This window comes from Rhinolophus sinicus, linkage group LG10, assembly GCF_036562045.2.
Source record: "Rhinolophus sinicus isolate RSC01 linkage group LG10, ASM3656204v1, whole genome shotgun sequence".
In the NCBI taxonomy this organism is placed as follows: domain Eukaryota; kingdom Metazoa; phylum Chordata; class Mammalia; order Chiroptera; family Rhinolophidae; genus Rhinolophus; species Rhinolophus sinicus.
In genome coordinates, this window is record NC_133759.1 from 17149749 (window position 1) to 17175719 (window position 25971).

Here is a 25971-nt window from a genome sequence, read left to right on the forward strand (position 1 = left end):
TGTAGCCTCATTCAGGGTCTAGAACAGGGCAGGCACACTGTGGGTGCTCAATAAATATTTGTTGATCAGTACATGGAGATAAAAGGGATTGTAAACCGTAGAGTGCCACCAGTGTCCTGTTACAACAGTACTGATATTTATTACTCTACCTACGAGGAATGCAAATCTTGCATCTTTCACCAAACGGTGCTAATGCTGGGAGACAGGACGGGGGTGAGCTGGAAGAAGGAATCTGTTCATGGCAGGGACCCCCTGCAGCAGAATTCAGTGGGACACTTACTTAGAATGTAGACTCCCAGCCCAGACTGAAAGAATCCGAATATCGGGCCCTACCCAAGTCAAGCAGCCCTGATTTGGGAGGTGTGATAAAGGTGTCAACCACACCGTTTCAGAAATGTTACAGCGTACCTGGAAAAGTTGGTAAGGAAGCGTCCCGAAGATGCCCCTATCTGAGTGACTTTCAAGCTACGATTTTAGAGAAGAGGAGTCTCGCTATTCCGTGCGTTTCACGCCTTAGAGTGCGGTTGGCAAGTCTGATTCTTCTTTTTCATAAAAATGTTCCTCTTCTGTAGGAGGGCGCCAGCTGGAAAGTCAAAAAGCAGAGGACAGAGTTAGGCATCCGTTTTGTAACGGTCCTCGCGGAGTGGCTCGGCCTGTTAGACGGCGTCACCCTTTCTTCGAGGGTGCCCCAGGCCGGCGGAGGTCTCCCGGAGCGGGTTCTCTGCTCTCCGGGCCTCCCCGCGCCCTCACCCTCCTCTCCAGCGGCGCCCTGGGAGCTCGCTGTCCGGCGCAGCCTCTTTTGGCACTGAGGCCTCCAGGTGCCCAGCACGAAGGCGGAGCCGGATTACAGCCGCCTCCCCGGCGTCACCGACCAGACCCCGGGGAGTTAAGTACCCCAGCGCGGCGGCAACGGCGTCCCCAGCCCCCGGGGCTGTCCGCGCTCCTCCCTCTCGGCGTGCCGGGCGCGAAGCCTGCGACGCGCGAGCAGAGCGCAGCGCGCAAAGCCGAGTGGCGCAAGCTGGGCAGTGGCCCAGGCAGCCCGGATCGCAGCCAGTGCCCTCACTCGAGCTCGCCAGCCCGTGGACGCCCGGACAATGGCTGCCGAGGGACCCAGAGCCCGCACCCGGCTCTGGACGGCGGCGCTGCTCCTACTCGGTTTGCGGCGCCTCTTGGTGCGGGCGGATGGTGAGTGCCCGCGGAGTGCCTGGGAGGCGGCGGGGACCGGGTGGCGCGTGGGGTCTGGGCAGGGAAACCGAAGCTCGCTAAGGGTGCTCCTTTGAACGAGCCCGGAAAACCGCAAGCCTGGGAAGGAACGAGGTGAACAGCGGTCCAGCGACCCTGCGTCCCTCTCCCGGCCCAGCGAGTCTCAGCTCGCCCGAACGCCCCACCTGGGCCCCTTCCTTCACGCACCGGAGCAGCCTGAGCATTGGTCCTGCAGTCCCGCCGTTAGCTTTCCCAAGATCTCCATGACAAGTCTTTCAAATGAAATTAAGTCTGCAGTGCCCTACAACTTCCTCTGCAAAAATATAATTTTCCATGTCTATTCAACGTGCCCCTGACGGCAAGGCCAGTGATTAGAAGACTGTCGGTATTTTGGGTTGGTCCAGGGAAGTCTGAAAGATGAGTGGGATTCCACCAGGCAAAGCGGAGAGGAGAGTGTCCTGGGTAGAGGGGGAAATAACAGCACGTGCGAAGGCCCTGTGCTGGGAGTGGCTGGGGAAATGGGATAAATGCTAGACAGCCGGCTGGAGCTGAGAGTATAAAGTAAGGATGTCCTTAGACGTGAGGCTAGAGAAATAAGTGTCAGGATCAGATTATTGCAGGTTCAGAACATTGACCCCACTTGTTTGTTTGTTTGTTTGTTTGTTTTTTGAACCTGAATTCAGCTTTCAGTACTACCCCTAAAAGAACAGGATCACAGCTTTATATCAGTCCAATTTAGAAAAGCGAATTAAGCTGTATTTTGATTTCGGAACAAGACCTGGTTGAGTTGGCTCAGGAGGATCGGAAAGAAAAGAAGCCAGCAGTTCTCACATCCATGAGGGGTTTCTAGTAAATCCAAGCTTGAGAAGAATTAGGTTGATGAAGGAGAAAAACTCTCAGCGGATTTAGGATGCTTTGTATATTTTTAAATGTCATTGCTATTTAGCAAACAATATTGTATGAAACTAGAAGACTCGACAAAAATAAGCATGGTGGTTAGGGAAAGCAAGAAAAACCTCCAGATATTATCTTAGAATTTTTGGTGTTCTTTGTCCTACGTGCCAGCTTCAAGAACTCTCTGCTCCTAATTAAGTATGAATGTGTTAATTCTCTATATCCTCAGAGAGATGGTTAGAAAACATTTTTAAATTTGAAGGCTCCTGGTAATCACTGTCAATTTTTAAATGGAGATATAATTCACGTAAAACTTACCATTTTAAAAGGTACAATTCAGTGGGTTTTAGTATATTCATTATGTTGTGCAGGCATCACCACTTCTAATTCCTAAAAATTACTATTACCCAAAAAGAAATCCCATACCTCTTAGCAGTCAAACCGTGTTAATTCTTGTAGTTTGTTTGTTTGTTTGTTTTGCCTGACATTGCGTCATGAAAATTTTAAAGCTGATTTTAAAGACTGCAAGTAGAACACATTGGAGTTAGTATTTACTTTTGAACAACGTATACTACTGTACCAATTTTAATTCCTTTTAAAGAAAAATCTCCACAATCCACGAGGCTTTAGAGTTTCACCCCATTATAACTGCGTAAGTGCAGTGCCAGATGGATATGGGTCAATAATGTGTGCCTACCTGATCGGATGTGGGTCATAGAAAATTGAAGGCAAGGACAAAGAGAAAGTAACGACAGCACCAGAGCATGTTTTCTTGTTACTGCTTGCCAGAAATGCCCCCATTTCTCCCTAATTTCTTTCCTTCTCCCATCTTTCCCAATGAAGAATTATAGGTACACTTGCTTTCAAGAAACTCCATTTGCTAAGTTCCAACTTTTATAATAGAGCCATTGAAAAATTGTAACCTATAGTATGAAAGGGTCCTTTTCTTTACTAAATATATGCTTAACTACCACCACTTTCCATATTTAATTGTGTTCTACAGTGATGGAAGAAGAAGGAATGTTAAGCTAAACTGTGATGCATTACAGACATTGAAGAGAAAGTTGGAGTTATTAAAAACTCCATGGAGTTATTAAAAATAATTCAATGAGAACAATTCAAATGAAAAACATTTTGTTTACATTTGACTGATTTGATATGCATCTCATACATAAAAGAGACCTGCCACTGTACTTTTAAAATACTTTTGTAACTGAAACATCTTCACATTAACTGAATGCAAATTAGCTGTGTTTGGGTAATGATTACAGGAAAAGATTCACTAATTCAACAGGCAATTTATTGAATATTTACTATATGTTAGGTACTGTCCTTGCTGTGGAGGATAGAATGGTGAGGAGAAACAGCTTCTTGCTCTCAGGAAGCTTAAAATCCAATGGGAGAGAGTCATTAAGCAAAGAATTATATGACTGAAATGTGCAATTGCAATTTTCATACGTGATAAGATTAAAAGACAGAAGTGCTATAAGGACATACACTAGGAGATTTTGAGTTGGTGTAGGAGAATCTGAAAGTTGAGTAAGAATTAACTGGGCAATGAGGGGGAAGAAAGAGTGAGTAAAGATAGCATGTGCAAAGAGACTGTGAGTGATAGAGAAAATATGGGACATGTGATAAGAGAAAGAGTGGCTGGAGCCAAGAATCCGAGGTGGAAGTGGTTCAAGATGATGCTAGGAAAATTGGTGTGAGTACAATGATGTGTGGCCTCATAGGCCAAGTTTTGCTTTAATCCAAAAAAGGAAAAGAAGCCATTGAATTATTTCCAATAGTAGAGGGACTGATCAGATTTGCATTTTGAAAAGATCACCCTGATTGTTATGTAGGGAGAGTGGATGGGACCAGAGCAAGATTTGATATACAAAGACCACATATGATGTGGTCTTAGTTTTCCAGGTGAGAGAGGGTCGGGTAGGAGAGATGGATGGGTGAATGGAAAGGGTCTGGACTGAAGAGAAAAATGATGTGAGTCACTTGCGTGTGGGTGGAATCCTAGGAAAATGTTTTACCGTGAGAGGAGATGACTTAGAACTGAGCCTGGAGTGAGGGAAATAGATTTTACGATTATTGAGTTTATGTTCATGAAATATGCTGGCCTGTAATTTTCTTTCTTTTTTTTCTTCATTTTTGAAATTTCTCTTTGTAATCACCTTCAAAATCCAAATCATTTTTAAAAGTTTGTGACTAATCTGCCATCTTGACTCTTATTGCCCTGTAATTTTCATTTCTTGTAATATTTTTGTCAGGAATTGGCATCAGGGTTATGATGGTTCCTAAAATAAATTTGAAAGTTGTTCCCTTCTTCTATTCTCTGAAAAGGTTTCTGTAAGATGAGCATTGTTTTTTAGTGTTTGGTAGTGAGGTCACACGTGTTTGGAGTTTTTTTAAATAAGATTTTAAATGATGAATTTAATTTCTTTAGTAGATAAAGGAATATTCAGATTTTCTTATTCATTTTGTGTCTGTTTTGCTGTTTGTTTTTTTAAGAAACTTGTCCATTTCATTTAAATTGTCAAATGTACTAGCATATATCACATAATAATCTCATATCTTTTCATTGTCCATGGGATCTGTAGTAATGTCTCCTTTCATTCGTGACACTGATAATTTGTATTTTCTTTCTTTTTGTCTTCATCAATCTTGTTAGGGGTTTATCAATTTTATCATTCTTTAGAAAGAAGCAACTTTTGTCTTTATTTTCTCTATTGTACATATCTGCTTTCCGTTCCATTGCTTTCTGCACTATCTTTAGTATTTCTTTCTTTCTATTTCTTTAGAAGCTTTAATTTTATGTCGGGTTTTTTTCCCCATGTTTTTGAGATAAAAACTTAGATCACTGATTATCAACCATTGTTCTTTTGCAATATGAGCAGTTGAGGCAATAAATTTCCCTTAAATACTACTTTTGTTTCTCCATAGGTTTTATCACTTAAATAAAAATGTTGTATTTTAATTGTGGTTTCTTCTTTGAACTAATAGTTCATTTATAATAGAAGTATATTTTGTAATTTCCATGCACAAGAGAATTTCCTAGTTATTACTCTGTTATTGAGAGGCAATGTGACACAGTGGTTAGGATCACTGGCATGGAACCAAACTGCCTGGTTTTGTATACCAGATGTATGATCTTGGACAACTCATTAAAACTTAACTTTCATTGTAAAATGGGGATAATACTACTAACACCTATATAATAGAGTTGTTATAAGGATTAATTTAATGAATATTTGCAAAGCAATTTGAACAGCACCTGTCCCATAATAAACACTATGTAAGTGTTTGATAAATAAAACAAGTGATTTTAGGTTGTACTGTGGTTTTAAAAACATACTTTGTATGATTTGAGTCTTTTGAAATTTTTTTAGATTTGTCTTATAGCTTGGTGTTTGATCAACTTTACAAATGTCCTGTGTGTGCCTAAAATGAATGTGTATTCTATAGTTTGCAGTGCTGTGCATTTGTCCTATGTCATGTGTGTTAATTTTGTTGCTTAAAGTCTTCTGTATCCTTTCCGACTTTTTTCTGTTTTAGCAATTGCTAAGGAGGATAGTAGTTAAAATCTTCATAAGCATTGTGGATTTTTTAATTTCTCCTTGTAGTTTTATTAATACTGCCTTTTTATAGTCGAGAGTTGTTATTTATTTGTGTTTAAAATTCTTTTATATTACTCATCAAATCATTATCATCATAAGAGAACCTGCTCTTCTCTAGCAATGCCTTTTTAAATAACAGCTTTATTGAAATAGAATTCATATACCATACAATTCACCCATTTAAAGTGTGTAACTCAATGGTTTTCAGTTTACTCAAAGAGTTATGAATCACCACACACAATTTTAGAACACTTTTATTACCCCAGAATAAACCCTGTATCCATTAGCATTCACTCCTCATTTCTCCACAGCCCCCCAAGCCCTAGGCAACTGCTTACCTGTTTTCTGTCTCTATGAATTTGCCTGTTTTGGACATTTCATGTAAATGGAATCACAAAGTATGTAGGCTTCTTTCACTTAGTATACTGTTTGCAAGGTTCATCAATTTGTAGCATGTATCATTCATTTTGTTTTATTGTCAAATAGTATTCCATTGTATGGATATACCATATTTTATTGATCTACTTATCAATTGATGGTCCTTGGGTTGAGTCTATGTTTTGGCTATTATAAATACAATGTTACAATTATAAACCTATTATTTATTATAAATAATGCTGCTATGAACATTCAAGTAGAAGTTTTTATATAAACCTGTGTTTTCAGTTCTCTTTCAGCTTCTGCATGTTTACTTCTCCAGGCAGGGCCATCAAGTATTGTTATTCAGGTTGTTTACTGCACATTTCCACCAAGCCTAAGGGACATACAGACATATTTACTGTGGAAAAAATTTTACATTTCTATTATAACATCTGGTTCTAAAGCTGGGGGATTATGTTTATTATAGCAACTTTGCATTCGATGACCGTTAAGTGTCTTATTCTCATAAAATCCATATAGTTTGATAATTTTGCTGACAGATGGAAATGAAATGTGTCTCATACTGTGTTTTTTTCTCTCTTGCCTTTGCCTTAAACTTGACAGGGCCACCCAAAGCATTGCTTTATCCTTCCAGTAGGCTCTTTGGGACCATGCTCCCTTCTGAACCATAGATTTCTTGCCTAAAGCTCTCTTTTGCTTTCAGCCTCAGCTTCCACCTCTGCCTGAATTCACGTTCTTACCCTACCCATCTACCACATGTGTTTTGAGGGCTACTGTTGACCATGTATTGATGTGCTGCTGGAAGACACGGAGAACCAGACATGGCCGCTGCTATCTTTTCCCATTGAGGAGAAATGAAGTGAACTCCTTGTGGGGAAAGGCCTGATAATGTCATGAGACAGAGAGGAGAGAAGCAACCTGTGAATTCGGTCACTCCAGGACTGGGGCAGGAGAAGGAAGGCAGAGCTAAGCCCTCCATCAGTGCTTTGGGCAAGGGACCCAACTGAGGGGAACCTAGGACACGGAGCTTTGCAACATGGTGTTTGTAAAAAACACCTTTTTAAAAGAAACATTCGAAGGGCTTATTCAGATAAACATGCCAGCGCAGATGGTTAATTCTTTATTCTTCTTCTTTTTTTTTTTTTTTTTAAGATTTTATTGGGGAAGGGGAACAGGACTTTATTGGGGAACAGTGTGTACTTCCAGGCCTTTTTTTCCAAGTCAAGTTGTTGTCCTTTCAATCTTAGTTGTGGAGGGTGCCATTCAGCTTCAAGTTGTTGTCCTTTCAGTCTTAGTTGTGGCGGGCGCAGCTCAGCTCCAGGTCCAGTTGCCGTTTTCTAGTTGCAGGGGGCACTCCCTTGCGGGAGTCGAACCAGCAACCTTGTGGTTGAGAGGACGTGCTCCAAACAACTGAGCCATCCGGGAGCTCAGCGGCAGCTCAGCTCAAGGTGCCGTGTTCAATTTTAGTTGCAGGGGGTGCTGCCCACCATCCCTTGCGGGAGTCAAGGAATAGACCTGGCAACCTTGTGGTTGAGAACCTGCGCTCCAACCAACTGAGCCATTCGGGAGGCAGCTCAGCTCAAGGTGCCATGTTCAATCTTAGTTGCAGGGGGCAGAGCCCACCATCCCTTGCGGGACTAGAGGAGTTGAACCGACAACCTTGTGGTTGAGAGCCCACTGGCCCATGTGGGAATCTAACCGGCAGCCTTCGGAGTTAGGAGCATGGAGCTCTAAGCGCCTGAGCTACCAGGCTGGCCCCTTTTATTATTCTTTTTTAAAAGACAAGAGCAAAAAATGTATTAAAACCCCAGTGTGATTGTCATCACCTGGTCCAAAGGATGAGTACCATGAGGTAGTTGCTACACTCAGGTCTTTAGGCAAGTAGGACAGGCGTCTACCAGAGGGTGAGTTTACTGAGATTAAATTCCCGTGGACCCTGGAGTCAGCCTGTGCCCATGCTTGTCCCCACACAGGGAAGCTTTTTGTGCTGGAGTCTCACAATGGCTCTCAAGGCCTTGAACTGGAGGCGGCTCGGCTTTCCTGCAAGAGCAGAGGTGCTCACCTGGTGTCTGCAGAGGAGTTGCGGAGAGTGGTCCAGGATTGTACCTTCCCGGTGTGCACCACGGGCTGGCTGGCGGATGGCACCCTGGGGTAAGTCAGGCAAGCTATGGAAGGCTGTTCTTCCAACTCATCCAACTGCCCCACCAGGGCTCATTTGGGAGCTCAATAATTGTCTGATTGAGGCACCAAGATAGGCAAAATGCAGTGGGCAGTGGCTTCCTGTGGATTCTTGTTTTGAGTTCTCATACAAAAACATTTTTCTGGAGTTCTGTCACAGTTTTTTCCCCCTTACTTTGTTATTTTGAATTTCCTTTTTAAGCTACAAAAATAATACATGCTTGTGAAAATTTCAAATAATACAGATACATATAAAGTACAAAGTGAGTTTCTCTCTTCTTCCCTACTTCAGAGGTAATGACTCTTAATTGTTTGGTATATATTCTTTATTTGCTTTTCTCTGTGGACATGCACCCGCGTGCACATGAGTAGGAAGATGGTATGGAGGTTTTGAAATATGCTCACAAATTCTTTCATTTTGCTCCCATAGAGAAGTGAGGTCTATGTCCCCTCCCTTTGAATCAGGCATAGCATAGCATTCCCTCAACCACTAGAACACAGTGGAAGTGATACTATGTGACTTCTGAGATTAGGTCAGAGAAATTCATGCCTGGATTTCTGGGGACACTCACTTTGAGATGCCCTGTAAGAAGTCTAACTATCCTGAGATGGCTATACTATGAGGAAGCCCAGGCGACATGGAGATGCCCCATGTAGGTGCTCTCACCAATAGCCCCAACCGATGTTCTGGCCAATAGACAGAATTAACTGCTAGAAATGTAAGTGAAGATGCCTCCAGGTGGTTCTAGCCCTCACCTGTTGAGTTGTCACCAGCCTATAAGTCTCCCCAGTTCAGGCTTTAGACATTATAGAGAAGACACAAGCCATTTCAGTTGTGCCCCGTCTGAGTTCTTGACCCACGGAATCCTTGTGGAGAAGTAAATCTTGTGGCCAGCTAGGAGAAAACTTCCCATTAGTGCTGCTAATTTCTTCTTTAGTCATATTCAGAGAAAGCAGGAGCCATTCCACTTTCTCCTTTGCACCACAGGAATATGAAAGAGCAAAACGGTCTCCAAGAATACTTTGGTTGATAATCATCCTGAAGATGTCTGCCTGGCAGATGGCCATAGAAAACACACACAACCATGCTGACTCATATCTCCAAATGTGCCACATGTGAAGCAGCAATTGAATAATGAGGATAACTGAGGCTACATCCAAAGCTTTTCAGTGAATCTGGAACTGTGACCCTCTCTGCCTTATATTTTCACATCCAGCTTCCTAAATAGACAAAATATGTCCTGTGCATGCATGTTTCCATAATGTAGTCAAGTATGGATATTTTTCATAACTCTATTACCATCACTGCAACAGACAACCAGGGTATTCAGAGATTCTGAAGAGCCAGTTTGGAGCCAGGCTTAGGTCTTCCAGGCATTACAACTCAGGACTGAGTCATTGGAAAGATCCATCACTGGGTTTGCTATGAAGTGTTAAGACATCTTAGTGGATCTCTACATTGCTAAGATGATATTTCTTTATAAAGAAAACATACTTGCTTTATATATTTACTACATGATATGTTAAAAATAGGTTTTCCATTTTAATGTTACTGGAACCAAGAAGTATCTAACCATTGGTATGTCCATTTATTTCACTGGGAGTCTTTCCATCACTGCCATCCTCCCTTCCTACCAAAAACCAGTTATTAAATATACAGTGCATCTCACAATTGATGACATAGTAGGCATATAATAGATATGATCTGTATCTCCATGAATTTACTTTGAGTATATACATAAATTCATAGGAAGATGGAGGTCTAGAATGGTGGGGCCACTTATCTCCTGGGAGCCTTTGCAGATTCCATAAACGGTGGCAGAAAAGCTGATTAGCAATTTAGATAGCCTTGTAGAACTAGAAAGACAAAAATTTGAATTCAGGTTATGTGTAGGTCTGGGAAGTCCTTTCGCTTTGGGTTGGGACATTGCAGGGCTATACCCCAAGAGTAAGAGTAAACTGCGAGGACACAGGCTCTCAAAGGAGCTGCAGCATAGCTTCAAATCCTCTGAAACCATGAATTTGGATTGAGATGATACTGGAGTTCCAGGGCTCTATATAGCTAGCAGAACTGATTGTAAAAATCATATCTTGAAGGAGATAGCATTATTCTAAGCAATTGATTTCCACAAATAATTTTAGCAAATATAGGATTTGTCACATGATATAAAATAACCAGTCACATGAGGAGTCAAGGCAACAAGAATAAAAATAGCAAATAGAAACTCTAGATATTAGCATTGGTAGATGCAGACTTTAACTCTTTATATTGTTCAAAGATACAAGAGGCAAGGAGAATTTTGGCAGAAGATGGAAAGCTATAATAACCAAATGGAAACTCCAGAAATGAAAAATACAATAACTGAAATTAAGAATTTAATGGATAGATCTAACAGCTGATTATTAGGTTAGTGCAAAAGTAATTGCGGTTTAGAAGTTTAAAAATAATTGCAAAAACTGCAATTACTTTTGCACCAACCTAATAAAAAGAGCCAAGGAGAAAATTAGTGAACTGGAAAATACTTCAGAGGAAGAAATTCAGAATAAAGAACAGAAGAAAAAAGGATGAAGGATGAAACGTATAGAAGAAAGGGTAAAAGGCAAAGAAGACACATGTGACTGGAATTCCAAAAGGAAAAGAGAAGGAAGATGCAGTAAAAGCAATATGAGACTTATCCACAACTGAAGAAAACATCCAGGCACAGATTCAAGAAGCCCTACAGAGCAAAAGTAGGACAAATAAAAAGAAATTCACAACTTGGCACATCATGTTCAAACTAATCAGAGTCAAATATGAAGAAAAAAATATCAAAGGTAATAAGAAAGAAAAGAAAGAGTACCTTCAAAAAAGCAACAATAAACCGACAATGAAAGCCCAAAGACAATTGAACGATAACTTCAAAGTGCTGAAAAAAATTACTGCCAACCTAGAATTCTATACTACACCCAATGAAAATATCTTCCAAGGATAAAGATAAAATAAAGACATTTCCAGACAGACACAAGGTGAGAAAATTATTATATCAAACCTGCACTAAAAGAAACACTAAGGGATGCTCATCAGGCAGGAGGAAAATAATTGCCGGTGGAAGGCTAGAGATGCAAAAAAGGATGAAAATGGAAAAAGTAAATGGGGGGGACATAAATTCAAATTTTGTAATTACATAAAGCAGTAAATACTAAACACTAAAAAATGGTGTATAAGTCAGGAAGTATTTTAAGTATGTTAATATATAGTATTTTAAGTTGTGTAATTGGGGAAGAGGGTAAAAATAATATTAAATTTTAATGAGTCTAGGAAGCATGTTATAACTTCTGGGATAACCACTGAAAGAATAGTGATACAGAGGATGCCAACAAACAACAACAAAAAAAAAAGAAGAAGAAGAAGAATTGAAACAATCAAAATAGGGGAAAGAAAAGAGAATAAAAAAGGAAGAATGTGCAGAACTAAGGGAAGGTGGCAGATTTAAATTGAAAGAGATCTGTGATTTACTAGATGAGACTCTCCAATTAAAAAAAAAAACAAAGAAAAGATGGATTTTTAAAAATTCACTATTTGCTGTTTACAAAAGATATCCTTAAGTAAATCATGGGACCAAAACAGATTATAATGGAAATTAACATGTAAGTAGAACTGAATGATATTAAAAATATAATATACTCAAACCCATGGGATGCTACTAAAGCTATATCTCGAGGGAAATGCAAAGCATTAAATGTTTGTGTTAAAGGAGGAAAAAGGCTGAAGGTTCTTGAACTAACGATCCATCTCAAGAAATATAACAAAGAATAGCAAAACAAACCCCTTCGTAAAGAAGGGAACTAATAAAGAGAAGAGCAGAATATTATGAAATAAAGAAAAACAAACATATACTAAAAGAGATTGACAATATATTACCTCTGAAACTTGAATTGATACATATGACCTCAACTCAAGCATCATCTATATCTTCCTGATTTTAGACTTTTGGGGAGAGTGTTTCTATACTAATGCTTTCAGCCAAAGCGTCTGTATCAGAAAAAACTGCTGATTCCAAACTGACAGCAGGAAAGAATGTTCTTTCCCATTTTTAGTTCTCCTAACCCAGTGTCTTCTTTGTCTGTTTCAGGACAACCGTATGTAGCAAGGGGAGTGGTGAGCAGCAAATCATGAGAGCTGTCGATGTGAGAATTGAGAGCAACCCGGCTCCTGGTGGTACATACAATGCCCTTTGTATTAAGGATGAAGGTCAGTGCCAGAGCCTTTGTAAAGGTTCTAGAAGATGTGCTCATGGGGGTGGCCATCTTAGGTTGCGCTCTCTAGAAGCAGACCTGGAGATGAGGATACACTGAACATGGTGTATCAGGAAGTCCTTCCAAAGAAAAGCCAATAGGACAGTGGGAAGTGGATAGAGAAGGGAAGCAGACCAAGCAATGGTGAACTACGAAGCAAAGTCCACAGTGACAGAGGTGGAGGATAACTTTGACTCCATGTGCAGGGGATCTCTGGAGACAGTGTAGGTCACCATAGTTTCCCGGATCAGGGATGAGAAAAGTCTGTCAGCTGCTAGTTAGGTGGCCTTGCTTCTGAGAGTTGGCTGGCTGTTGGCTAGCGTGATAGAGGTGACTGAGCCTTGTACTTCTCAGCATCTAACAGGATAGCCTGGCTTTCCACCTCACTGGCCTTCAAACAGCTTGTGTGTATGCAGGTGTGTGCCCTTTTTGCCCACCATTGTGCCGCATGAAGCCAGAAGTTGGAAACATCCTTTCACATCCTTTAGGGCACCAAGGTCAAAGCCAGGATGGTGACTCCAAAATTGAGTTATTGCCGAACCGATCTAATGTGCCTGCTGATCTAGTGCAAAGGAACACAGCTTCAAGTCAATAGTATTCCTGCCCAAAATGCGTAACTTGAACCTAATCCTGAGAAAAGTATTAGCCCAAACTCAAATTGAGAAAGAGCCTACAAAATGACTGGCCTATCTGTACTCTAAAAAATGTCAAGGGTAAGAAAGACAAAGACAGTCTAAGCAACTGTTCTAGATTAAAATAGACTAAAAGGACTTGACAATGAAATCCAAGTTGTGATCCTGGATTATATCCTGGCCCAGGAGAAAATAGCCATAATTGATGAAATCTGAATATGAATTATAAATTAGATAATAGTATTGTATCGAAGCTTAATTTTTCCTGATTTCGGTAACTGTGCTGCAGTTATGTAAGAGAATATCCTTGTTCTTGAAAATATATACCAATGTTTTTAGGGACAAAAGGACATCAGATCTACAACTTACTCTCAAATGGTTCGGAAAAGAATTACAGTATAGGTACACATATTTATATATTTGTATGGTATATCTTTATGTCTCTGTATCTGTATCTGTCTGTCTAGAAGAATGATAAAGCAAATGGGGCAAAATGAAAACACATTGGTTTCAAATCTAGATAAAGGATTTTATGGGAGTTCCTTATTCTTACAACCTTTCTATAGCTTTGAAATCATATAAAAATTAAACATGTCAAAAAAATTAAGTGTTCTACATACTCCTTCCTCCAAAAATGACAACAGCAAAAAGAACCCCTCATAAAACAAAACAACAACAACAAAAAAACCCAAATCTGAGTCATGGGGAACCAACACGTGAAGCACATTCACGACTCCTGTGAATGTACGAGTATGTGAAGACAGATGCCATTTTAGCAGAGCGAACACTGTGTGTGGTTCATTACAAAGTGTTCAAGAGCCCTGAATCCCAGGGCAATTTGTCTGGGCCTAGCCTGGCCTCCCATCACCCCCAAGTTGATGGGGAGGGGCTGCGTGGAAAAGACTGGAGTCTTGGTCTTACAGGGCCTGATTTGTGAGGAGGTCTCAGGTGGGACTCAGGAATGCATGCTGAGGGCTGCTCTCTCTCGGCCTTTCTAGAAAAGCAGGATGGATCCCTGGGGTCACTCAGAGAGAGCTCTGTGCCTGTTCTTCTGCCTTTTGTCCTTTAGAAAGAGCATGTAAGCTGCTCACACACTGTCCACCGCCCTGCTCAGTGGAGCTGCTGCTTTTCCTCAGTGGAGCCTTTGTTGACAGCACAGTCAACAGGGAAATTTGTGTGCTGAAGGAACGCGTAGTGTCTTAGCAAAGCTGAGAACAGGCGGTTCCTTGGGGTTCCTATGGCGGGAATGTAGATGAGGTCTGGTTCAGCATACACCCCAGGGCAGTATCATCTCCAAAAGTTGCCTTTTTCCACATGATGCCTCATCCGGCTTAGCTCCGTGCTGTTGCTTTTCTTTGGCAAGACAGAAGCAATGAAGTGTGCTAACTCCAAAAACGGCAGACATGTGCCTTATAAAGAGCCCAGAAGGAAAACAGAGCCTGTGGGACATTCAGACAGCTTCCTCCTATGTTTTCTTTTTTTGAACTAAAGTTCATTATGAATGTAGACTTTTCCCATTTTCCTTCCAGTATTTTTGTTTCACAGAGAGTGAATTTCCAGTCCTGTGGTGATCTCACTTAAGCTAATAAGTGAAGTTATTTTTAACCAACTGGATGCTGATGAAATAAGCTGCCTCCACTTGGGTTCTCTGGCTTTGCTTCTCTTGGCAGCCTGTCGGGGGAGGACGGCGTGGGGTCTAGAGTGTACCCACAAGGCTCTACTCTGGATGTGCTTCTGTTTCTTCCCCGCTAAACCAGGGCTGGCCAGGCTGCTCTGCCCATCAGCCCACCTCACCTTCTTAGCACTACATTCCACTTTCCCTGCATGCCTGTGCTTCCCTGAAAAACAGAAATAGAATCATTCCCTTCCTTTATGTCATCAAGAAGAGAGCTGGATGCTCGTCTTGAGAGCAATCAGGAATTTTTGAGAGGATGAGAGGAGCCAATTCTCAGGTCTTCTTGGAGGAGGCCCCGGGCCTCAGTTTTGGCTTTGGGGAAACTCTCCAGCTGTGATCTGGAGACTGGAACCAATCGCAATGCTTTGAGCACCTGATAGAACTTATTTAGTTCAGGGTCTCCCAAGGGAGTGTGGAAGATTCTGTGCTAATTACCATTGACCTGGCATTGGCCATTTGTTTATTTGTCCTGGGTAATGCAAAGTCCAGTGCTCAGACTTGTGGGTGTTTTAGATAGATGGCTGGCTAGATAGATAGATACATAGATAGGTATAAAGGTTTCATTCCTACTGTCAAGAAGTTGACAGTGTGTAAGTAAAAGATGAATGCATTTCCATGACACAGAAGAGGAGGGTAATTAGAGAGACTTCCTGAGGCAGTGGCAGTGAGGCAGAATTTGAGGATTTTGTTTCTGGAAACAACAGTTAGGAACAGGAGGAGAAGCCAATGCAGACAGAACAGGTGGAGCAAAGGCCTAGCCTAGGTTCAGGACTAGCCCTGGGTAAGCCATGGTACTAGGGCTTCAGGACGGTGAGCTGGGTTTAGAACATCCCTAGGGGCTTGAGTAGCTGTGCTGGGCAGGCCTGAAGTGGCTGCAGAGGGCGGCCCAGATAATCCCCATCACAGTTAGCAGTGGTGCTCCCTCCGCTGCCGTCCACACACCCAGGCCCAGACGGCGTCGGGTCTGGCTTTCCCTGGACTGGGGTCTTCCATTCCAAACACCTATGCTAGATCAGTCCTGATGCAGAGTCAGTTCCCAGGAACAGCAAGTGTCTGCGCAACCAGAGAAATGGTGCCAATGGGTCCATGTTCTGATGGTTCCTATAAACATTTTGTTTTGCCCTTCTTCCCCCCACTTCCTGTTCAGCCATCCTGTGCTTGGCTATATTTGGTTTGAAGGAACTGGGCATTCCATTATCATCATTACGTGAAGAATGATTCAAAAGACCATCAGTCTCCCACGTACTTGGGAAATGGAACTCATGTTTATTTATGTCCCTAATTAAGTTCTAGGCATTCAGCAGGCACTGGGCAAGGCATAAGCTCATTTCATTCTGGTAACAACCTTATGAGATAGGTAGGGGTCATTCTACCTTTAGCTCCATTTTACATATTGAACATGTTTTCTAATTGTAAACATGAACATGTGGTGATTGCAGTAGAAAGTATGAAGAAGCTGAAAATCACTCATCATCCGTCAAGACAGAACATTTCCTTCACCCCAGAAATTTCCCTGGAGCCCTTTTCCAAAAATGCCCTGATGCTCCCCATTCCGCCCAAGCCGGAGGCAATCTCTGCTGATGGCCATGACCGAGAATATTAATTTTGCCTGTTTTTCAGGGGGCACTAGTTCTCCAAGGATAATCCCTGGACCAGTACTGTTAATGTCACCTGGGAACTTGTTATAAATGCAAATTCTTGGACCCTAATCTTGACCGACTGAGCCAGAAACTCAAAAACACAGCAGTCTGTGTGTGTGTGTGTGTGTGTGTGTCTTACAAGCCCTCTGGCTGATGCACATTCAAGTTTGAGATGCAATGACGGCGAGTTTGAGAACTAATGATAAAATCGGATGGAATGAGAAAGATATGCTGATTCTGTACTGGGTGGAGTCCAATGGGAGGGAGCTGGGCAGGTGGGCACAAAAGATGACTTCTTCCCCTAGCTTAGGGAAACCAAAAAGAAGGAGGAAAGGTCAAGCATGTGTGTCAGAATTTCTACACCCTTGGTTTGTGAAACAATAATAACTGGGGCTTGAATGCTCTTCTTTACAATTTCAAAAGTCATGATGGCTGTCTTAAAACTTCTCAAAATAAAAGCATCGGCTTTCTTATGAGTTGTAAACTGTGGAAACTGGTTGTCAGAAGCTCTGAATGGCAAGCAAATGCATCCTTTTACATTGAAAATATGAGTTATTGTTCATTAGTACTATTTGTTTGACAGACAAGATCGCTTATAAAATCTCTTTCCTTGGAAGGGAAAACAATAGAAATTGCTCTTTGTGTTGAAACTGTTGAAACTCAGCTCTAAGGTCTGAGAAATCCACAAACCACAATCCCGACCTGTGGAATAATTGAGAAGTAGTGGTAAAGACTGCTCAAATATAAGTTTCCCTAAAGAGAACAGGGCCCAGGTACGTAGCCAGCTGTTTTCCATAGCTCTCTCGTGAGGTTCAAGATGGGAAGGTTAGTGAAAGGAACTAATTCAAGGTGCACCTGGACACGGGTGGTGTTTTTGGCATGAACTTGGTTGTGTGAACACATGGAATTGTGTTCCTGCAGCTTCTGAAGTCACACCACCTAAGAAACAGTGTGTTTCCTGTCTTGAACATTTGTGGGAAATCCAGAAACATACGATATGTGTACCCAGACTCTCAGGAGCATTCTTATGGTTTTCCTGAGCCAGAATCTAGCACACGCCATTCTGGAAATTGTATCTGAGGGAGAAGATCCCGTGAGTCTGGTAGGGTGTGAATTTGGCCTGAAGTTCCCCTTTACTCTCAAAACAGTTTACCCTGCTCCTGGATTTTCATCCAAAGAGTTGCTGTTGTGTTCCACAGATAGAGCTGTGGGAGGCTGAAAGTGTTTACCCGTCCTGTGATAAGTGTTGGGTGAAGAGCATCCAATTTCCCAAACTAGATCCTGGTAAGAGGAGAAAAGACTGGGACACCCAGCATACGTTGCAGGCAGCTGAGGATGGTGGAGAGAAAGAGCCTTTTGCCCCTGAGAGACCAGCTGGAATTCAGCCCAACCTTGACTGAGGCTGATGACTTTGGTCCATGTTTCAGGATGCCCTGCTCAGACCAAGTGAACCCAAGGTTGATGCTTCTCTCCTCAGTGGGGGTGCCCCTGGAATAGTGGCCACTGTCAGGTGGCTGCCTGTCCCTGCTTGCCACATAGGTGAAATAAACAGTTGATCTCGTAGACTATACAGTCAAGGCAGTTTGGGTTAAAATGCAACATTCTGTGCTGACTTCCTACAGTACCGCCACACCCTTTTTCATTCAAAATCTCTCTTGTTAAAGAACACGCGTAGCAATGATTCTTTGTGAGATTGCTACCAAGGCTACAAGCTGTGAGGTCAGTCAGGAGGGCTTAAAGCACAAGTTGCATTTTCTATTTTCATCTTAGCATCTCTCCTTTTAAGTGATGTGCTTGTTAGGTCATTTGACGGCCTAAGGACTAAAGGCTTTCCTTTTCAACGTAAAAAATTAGAAGAGGAAATTTGAATTTAAAATTATTTCCTTTTTTCTTTTGAAAGGAATTTGATGCAGCAATCCCACTTCTAGAAATTTATCCTAATGAAATAAGATATGTACAAAAATATACATATGAACTGTTCATTGTAGCACTGTTTATAGTAGTGAAAACTTGGAGTCAGTATAAATGTCAGTATAATGATTAAATAATGTGTGCTATAATATAGCCTTTCAAAAGACTGAGGTAATTTATAGTTTTAATGTGGAAAGAGCTCTAAAACATTAGGGGAAAAAAGACCTAGTTTCTGATCCAGCATGTAAGGAAAGAAATTGAATCAATAACTAATAACCTCTCAAAACAGAAAGCACCAGGCCCAGATGAGTTCACTGGTAAATTCTACCAAATATTTAAGGAAGAAATTACACTAATTCTCTACAATCTCTTCCAGAGGTTAGGAGCAGAAGGAATACTTCCTAACTCATTCTATGAGGCCAGCAATATCCTAATACCAAAATGAGAGAAAGACATTACAAGAAAAGAAAACTACAGACCAATATCTAATGAACATAGATGCCAAAATCCTCAATTTAGCAATTTGAACTCAACACTATAGGCGTATAAAAAGAATTATAAACCATGACCAAGTGGGATTTATTCTAGGTATGCAAGGCTGGTTCAACATTCAAACATCAATTAATGTCACCCATCACATCAACAGGCTAAAGAAGAAAAAAACATGATCATATCAATAGATGCAGAAAAAGCATTTTTCAAAACCAACACCCATTCATGATAAAAACTCTCAGCCAGCTAGGAATAAAAATGAACTTCTTCAGCTTGATAAAGAACATCCGAAAACCTACAGCTAGCATCATACTTAATGGTGGGAAATGTGACACTTACTAAGATTTTATATATAAAATGGGATTGATTCTCTCTGTAGCTACCTAAGACGACACAAAGCAAGAGTGCTCACTGTCCACCTTGGGACTGGAAGTCTGACCTGGTTGGCCCAGGTCCCCAGCCCTGTAACCATGAACCTCTTCCCTCAACTAACATCAATGTAAGTGTCATGACACATGATGGGGCTGTTTTGGATCTGTTCCATGGACCTCTGATGCCAAGGGTCTCACCTGAGGCAGACCTAGGGGACTCCTGCCAATAGGGGGAAGGCTTGGGCTCTCCCCCTCTCACCTTCTGTGCTTCCTCACTGGCCCTGGATGGGCACTTTGGTAGCTGCTTTATGGACCAGCACAGATTTTTAGTAAGCAATTTACAAGTTTTAATACAAACCAGTCTACCTTCATTTCTAAGAGGCTCATTTCCAGTAAAAAATACACACCAGTGTTGACGAAAGACTGTCCAGCCTATGGAAAAGTTTTATAAGAGTTTATTTAAGGCAAATTTTTGAGGACATACCCAGAAGCAAAATCTCAAGGATTGAGAAAATGCTCCAGAGGATGGCAGTTTGCCACTTATTTTATACATTATAACCAAAGGATAAGACATAGAGAGGGTTACATGAAATCCATCGGTGATAGATTAAGGGGGCAGGAGAAAGCAAAGTGGGGGAATCTCTAGGATTGGATAAAAAGTAAAACAGAGAGACACATAGTGCTTTTGCACTGGTGGGCACAGGAGAGTTAATTGACATTTACAGCACATAGAGATGGTGTGTGGGGAACAAGGTAACAATGAGGGTTCTGAGGTCTCGTGTTCTGGTGCCTGCGGTTGTGCCTTGGAAGGGTCTGGAAAAGAAAATCACTCTGCCATGTCAAAGGTATGTTATCCTAGATGCATAAGACAGTGGACAGTAGACAGCGCTCACTTAAGGTAAAGACTGACCTTTGCTGAGAAAGCTACAGGCCTGGGACGTGATTACCTGCCATGACCTGCCCAGTTAGGAATTTATCAGACCATCCTGTGTGGTTACTGTTGATCACCGAGTGTGTCAGGCCTGCCATGTGGGCCACCCCCCAAGCTTGTCAGATTTAGTATATGGCCCCTTTCCTCTTCACACCTGTAAAAACCTTCTCATAGGAGAACTAGGGCAGTGAGTGAAAAGGGGACATGGGCCGTTATTGCCTCCGGGGCCAGCTTGAGGGCAAGGTCAGGAACAGGCTGCAGGGCACGGTGGGGGCTCTTCTCCATCTTCAGATCCAAGAGTGAGGCTTCCCCCCCAGAGTGAACCCAAATGTAAACTGCAGGGCTTTTATGATTTTGAGTCATAATATAGGTTCATCAATTGTAACAAATGTACCGCTGTAGTGTGGGATCTTGATCCTAGGGAGGCTGTGCATGTGTGGGATGGGGTATAGGAACTAACTTACTTTCTGCTCAATTTTGCTGTGACCCTAAAACTACTCTAAAAATTGTGTGTTTGTTTTTTATAAAGAGTGAGTGCTTAGTAATACATATTATATAATCCCATTATGTTAACCACACACACACACACACACACACACACACACACACACACACACTGTATCTATCCACCTCTGTGTGTACGAGTGTTTGTGTATGTCTGTATCTGCATTGATGTGTGTACACCAAACTGGTAACAGTGTTACTGTCAGGGTTGAGGTTGGAGGAGGGGAGGGCCACCCTCTGCTGTATTTATAGTCTATAACATTTTAACTTTGACAACAAATACCTATTCACTTATGTAAATAAAGCAAAAAAAGGGCGGGCAGCCTGTTGCTGGGTAGGTCTCTGGGTCTTCCTTTCAAGGAGACATAACGGGTAAACATTGCCTGGCAATTTTGAAACACAAAATTACATTTTTAAAGCACATTTATTCATTAAAGTGTAATATTGTCTGGCAATTTTAAAACACAAAGTTACATTTTAAAAGCACATTTTATTCATTCAATAAATATTTTTCGAGTGCCTCATTTGTGACCGGCATTCTGCCAGGCCCTGGGGATGCCAGGGTGAAGGGAAAACAGCCCTTGTGGTCCCAGTTCAGGGTGCAGGCGGTACCCACAGAGGGGGAAAGTTGTTTCTTACGTTTGTCCCCCCCCCCGCCCCCCGCCCCGGGCTGCAAAAGTTCTGCTACTTTGGGAAAGCTAACTGTGATTCCTTCTCCTCAGAGAAGCCCTGTGGAGACCCGCCTTCTTTCCCACACACCGTCCTGCAGGGACGCACCGGCTTAGAAATGGGAGATGAGCTGCTGTACGTGTGTGCCCCGGGCCACGTCACAGGCCACCGTGAAAGCGCCTTCACCTTGCTGTGTAACAGCTGTGGGGAGTGGTACGGCCTGGTGCAGGCCTGCGGGAAAGGTAAGCCACCCCTGGGCTGGGCCACCTCCACCTGCCCTTGCACTGTGAGCAGAGGGGCTCCACATCTGCAGGCAGCACGTGGGGGGCTCACCTCCACAAAGGTCCCTTTGAAAAGAGGCTTTCGGACCCTTCGCCTGAGTGCTGGACCTGGCACCATGTCCACCTGGGTTTTCCTGCAGCATTTCAGATGCAGCGTATCCACAGCTGAGCTCTTCATCTTCTGTGCAGGAAGTAAAGAGTGAACAAAACCCTCTCTTCTTCGATAAGGACAGCACCGACTTTGGGTTAATGTTCTGGTTTATTTCCCTGGAAATATGATTAACATTCAATGCTGGCTGCAGTACCAGGGAACAATGCTTATGGTAAAATGACCCCTGGTTGGTACACTGTGCTAGGAGGATTGTCGTGAACGCAGGAGAGGAACCCCAGCTTTGAGCTTCCCTGAGTGTGGTGATTCCTGTGACTGGGCATAATCCTTTTGGGGACCCTGAGAGCGAGGCTATGGGGTTGTGACAAGAACTACTGGCTCTTGTGGGACATGGGGCTTGTAAACTAGGGTGGGTCCACAACCATGCACGCGAGTCCTATTCCATTGCACCTGACCTCACAGGGGTGTCAGAGGTGGGTAGTAAAGCAGGGAAAATAACTCCAGGACAGCTGTGTAGACAGCTGGGCACTGCCCCACTAATAAGAATTGCCTGCCGCTGTCCTGCTGCCTTGCTCTACCCACTGGTCTGTAGCCAGTGGCAGACATGTGCGTCTGACTATTCAGTTGAGACTGAAAAGACTTCTGGTGGACATTGAACTCCCCAAACCTGATTGGATTCCCCCAGATGTCCCTACTCCATCATCATCGCACACCTGGGGGTCCTAGGTTTTTGCAGCCACACATACATGCAACCCACCCAACCCCCTGTGAATTTTCCCAGTAGCAAAAGTCACCATCTACAGCCATAGCCTGGCCTGGCCTCCCCACTCCTGACCAGGGCTTCTGACTCCTACACCACGGACCTCATGCCAGACCCTGAGCTGTAACGTGACCTCACAGGGCTCCTCTTATCCCAAGACTCCTTCGGGGACCACCTTCCTGACCATCCCCAAGATATCTGGGTACCAAGCAGGGACTAGCTTTATAGAAAACAATGATGCCAGCACCACAATGTTACTGAATTTATGACAGTTTGTCCCTAGAATGTCCTGCAGATCCCATGAGGGAATCATGACGAGACTAGGGCACTGTCCTGTCTGCAAGGACACGTTGTTGCCTGAGCTGTAGTTGGTTGTCTTCACTGCGATCCACAATCCATAGTGTGACTATACCACCGGTTATTTCTCCAGGCTGCTGGTGGACAGCTGGCTTGTTTGTAAGTTGTGGCCACCACAAGCTACACTGCCATGATGTCTCATCCGCATCATTTGGTTCACACATGAACACATTTCTGTTGGTTTGTGGGAGTGGGATTGCTGCCCCTGGGGGAGGTGTGTCTTCAGCTTTAGTGGACGCTGCCAAGAGTTCTCTGAAGTATTTTAACCATTTCCTCTCCCATCAGCGGTGTATGGGACTTTTTTTTGTTCAGCATCCTCACCAGCCTTCAGGACCATAAGATTTCACCTTTGCGACAATCTGGTGACTCCTCTGTGGTAACTTGGAGCATAACACTTAACACATGTTAACCAGGCATCCCATTTCCTCAGTATAGTATCTGTCCACGTTTTTCGCCCATTTTTCTAATTGATTATTTACATCATGTAGAATTTCTTTTTTACATAGACTTTCTTAATTAATGTGTTACAAATATTCTCTCCCATTCTGTGGCTTTTTCCTCTGTGAGTGTCTTTTCATGAATAGTTTTTAAATTATTATTATTGTTGTCTATTTTACTACCTGCAAATTTTCAGTGAACCATTAAAATTTTTTTCCAGTCATTAGCCAACTGATACTTTAGTCATATGCAATAAAAGCGAATTAAGATAAAACTAACCTAAAGACATTCCAAATATAAGCACAATTTTTTTGTTGTTCAATAGACGTAGAATTCGCTTGTCAGATTGTTACAAAAGCTTCTAAAATATTTTCCTCTCAGCATCTCTACTTGCCTTGTTGTATATTAATGACAGGTTACAGACCGGGCCAGGTTCTAGAAGCACAATTTGAGCCATCTCCTGGCACTTTCTTCCTCTTTCCCCTGTGCTGCTGCTTGGTGGCAGGTAGCAGCAGAGCTCCTTGCCAGTTCTGACCTGTCCGAGGAAATCAGTCATCAGGCGGGAGCATTCCTGTTTGTTGAATGTATCACCTCAGAGCAGACCCATATTCACCCTGAGATGGTTAATGAGCTGGCCGGTGTTTCTGGTGAGGCCCTGACGGCCCACCATCCCCTGAGCCACACCCACCAGCCAAATGGGTTGTTTACTGGCCCCAGTAGAGTGAGAACTAAATGCAGGTTTTGTGTGTCTGAAATGGTGTTTATTTTCTCACTGCAAAGCAGAGTTATTAGAGCTTTCAGCTGCTGGGCAGGAATTTTGGTTTCTATACTTGGCTGAGTATACTGAGTATATTACAGTTTTCATTACTCTGTAGATTTAACATTTAAAGTCTCTGTGCCATTATATGAAGTGGTGTGTGTGTGTGTGTGTGTGTGTGTGTGTGTGTGTGTGTGTGTGTATTACAAGACTATCATCACCAGGTATTTCCCTCCATTTTGCATGTATTTTTCCAGTGAACATCAACTTTTTTGATGAGGGGACTGTTTCAAATTGAAGGAAAATCATCTTGGGGGAACAGGTCAAACATGTGGATTTGGAAAACAACTTTCCTTGTACTCCAGGCCGGTGGGCCATTCATTCATTCACTCATGCCACATCCTTTCATTTGGCAGGGTCCTAGGTACTGTGTATACAAAGTTGAGCAAAACTGCCCCAACCGTAAAGGGAACTCTAGTAAACCGGATGCCTCAAAGGAGACAGAAAAGCAGGAGACGATGAGGTAGGAGGGAAAGCTGGGAAACTAGGTGTTGCAGAAGGTAAAATTTTAAAGGAAGCGTGTGTTTCCGGGAAGAAGAAACACTCAAAGCCTGCAGAGATCATTTAAACGAAAGCTGAAATGTGTGCTCTGGCTTCACAGTACAAGAAGGTTCTGGTGGCCTTGTATTTTGAGTGTGTGTACGGGGAGGGGGCTGCACCGGGGCCACACTGCAGTGAATACGGGAACGAGTCAGACAGTGAGGAAGAAAGCCAGGGGCAGACAACTCATTCTCGAATTTCTGCTGTTCATGAAGAGGCCTACCTAGGCTAGAGCTGGAAGAGGATCAGGGGGCCCAAGCGGTGGGGCGGGGGGTGGGGGGTGGTTTGGTTTTGTTGGCTTGCCTGCTTTTTACGATGAGAGAGACTTCAGCTTCTTTAAATGACAATGGACAGCCTTAGAAGAGAAGGGGAAACTGGACAATTGTCTTGACTTCCCTGAGCCTTAATTTGCTCCTGTGAGACAATGGATACTATTTATGATGTAGAGTTACCCCATGGGGTTCCTGCAGTCCATCACTTAGAACAGGACCTGTGATAGGTCTGGGCTCCGTGGATACTTGTCCTCTCCCTTTCAGTTTCTTGCTGATCAAGGAGGGTATTTAGGCCTCTCACTTAAGTGATCTAAAGGGATTTGTGTGTGACACTGGCTCCTCCTCCCTTCCTTGTGTTATTGACTCTGGCTCCTAGTACAGTAAGTAATCAAAGGCAGTGTGTGACTTCAACTGTCTGTTACTTCGGGAAGAAGTTCGTCTTTGCCAGCAGGCATCTAGGATTCTGGAGACCAGCAGCTGGTCCTTCTGGAAAGGCCCCTGCAGCTTTAGGACTCGATGGGGATGTCATAGACAAGCAGCTGGTACCTTTCTCATGCATGCCTCCCGCCTTCTGTCCTTGTGGTCCGAGCTGCCTCAGTTCTCCAGGGAGCACTCGTCCCCTCTGGACTGACCACTGACCGTCCCTGCACGTTGTGTGGCTGTCAAGGACTGTCCCCCACCCCCACCCCACAATATCTCCTTCTATTTCCTTGGGAGCTGCTGGAGCCCAGTCCAAGCCCGCTGACAGGCCTGCCCCTGTGCAAAGCCCCAGGAGCTCCTCTGTTGAGGTGACATAGGGTCCCTGCCCTTCATTCCCTTCATGACCTCTTCAGGTCCAGAGAGCCTCAAGGCTCGAGTGTCTTGGGAGTCACGACTTAAAATAACTTGGTTCCCAGGACGAGTTTCATCTCAGAGATTCTAAGGGCTCGGGGCTCCGGGTTATCATGAAGACTATTTTGTTCAAATTTGTCATTGTTGGTGCATTTGCATCCTGGCTGGATACTTGGGTCAGATTCTCTGAAAACAGCCT

The 25971-nt window shown here is 43.1% G+C and overlaps 1 protein-coding gene across 1 annotated transcript in view; it reads left to right on the forward strand.

The window, feature by feature from the left end:
* Positions 1–949: 949 nt before the first annotated feature.
* The window catches only part of SUSD5 (sushi domain containing 5), a 41091-nt gene continuing 16069 nt past the window's right edge, over positions 950–25971 (forward strand). The window contains exons 1-4 of the mRNA XM_019727725.2: positions 950–1185; positions 8063–8240; positions 12380–12498; positions 21421–21609. Coding sequence (XP_019583284.2) covers positions 1095–1185; positions 8063–8240; positions 12380–12498; positions 21421–21609 — 577 coding nt within the window. The 5' untranslated portion in view covers positions 950–1094. The remainder of the gene's footprint in view (positions 1186–8062; positions 8241–12379; positions 12499–21420; positions 21610–25971) is intronic.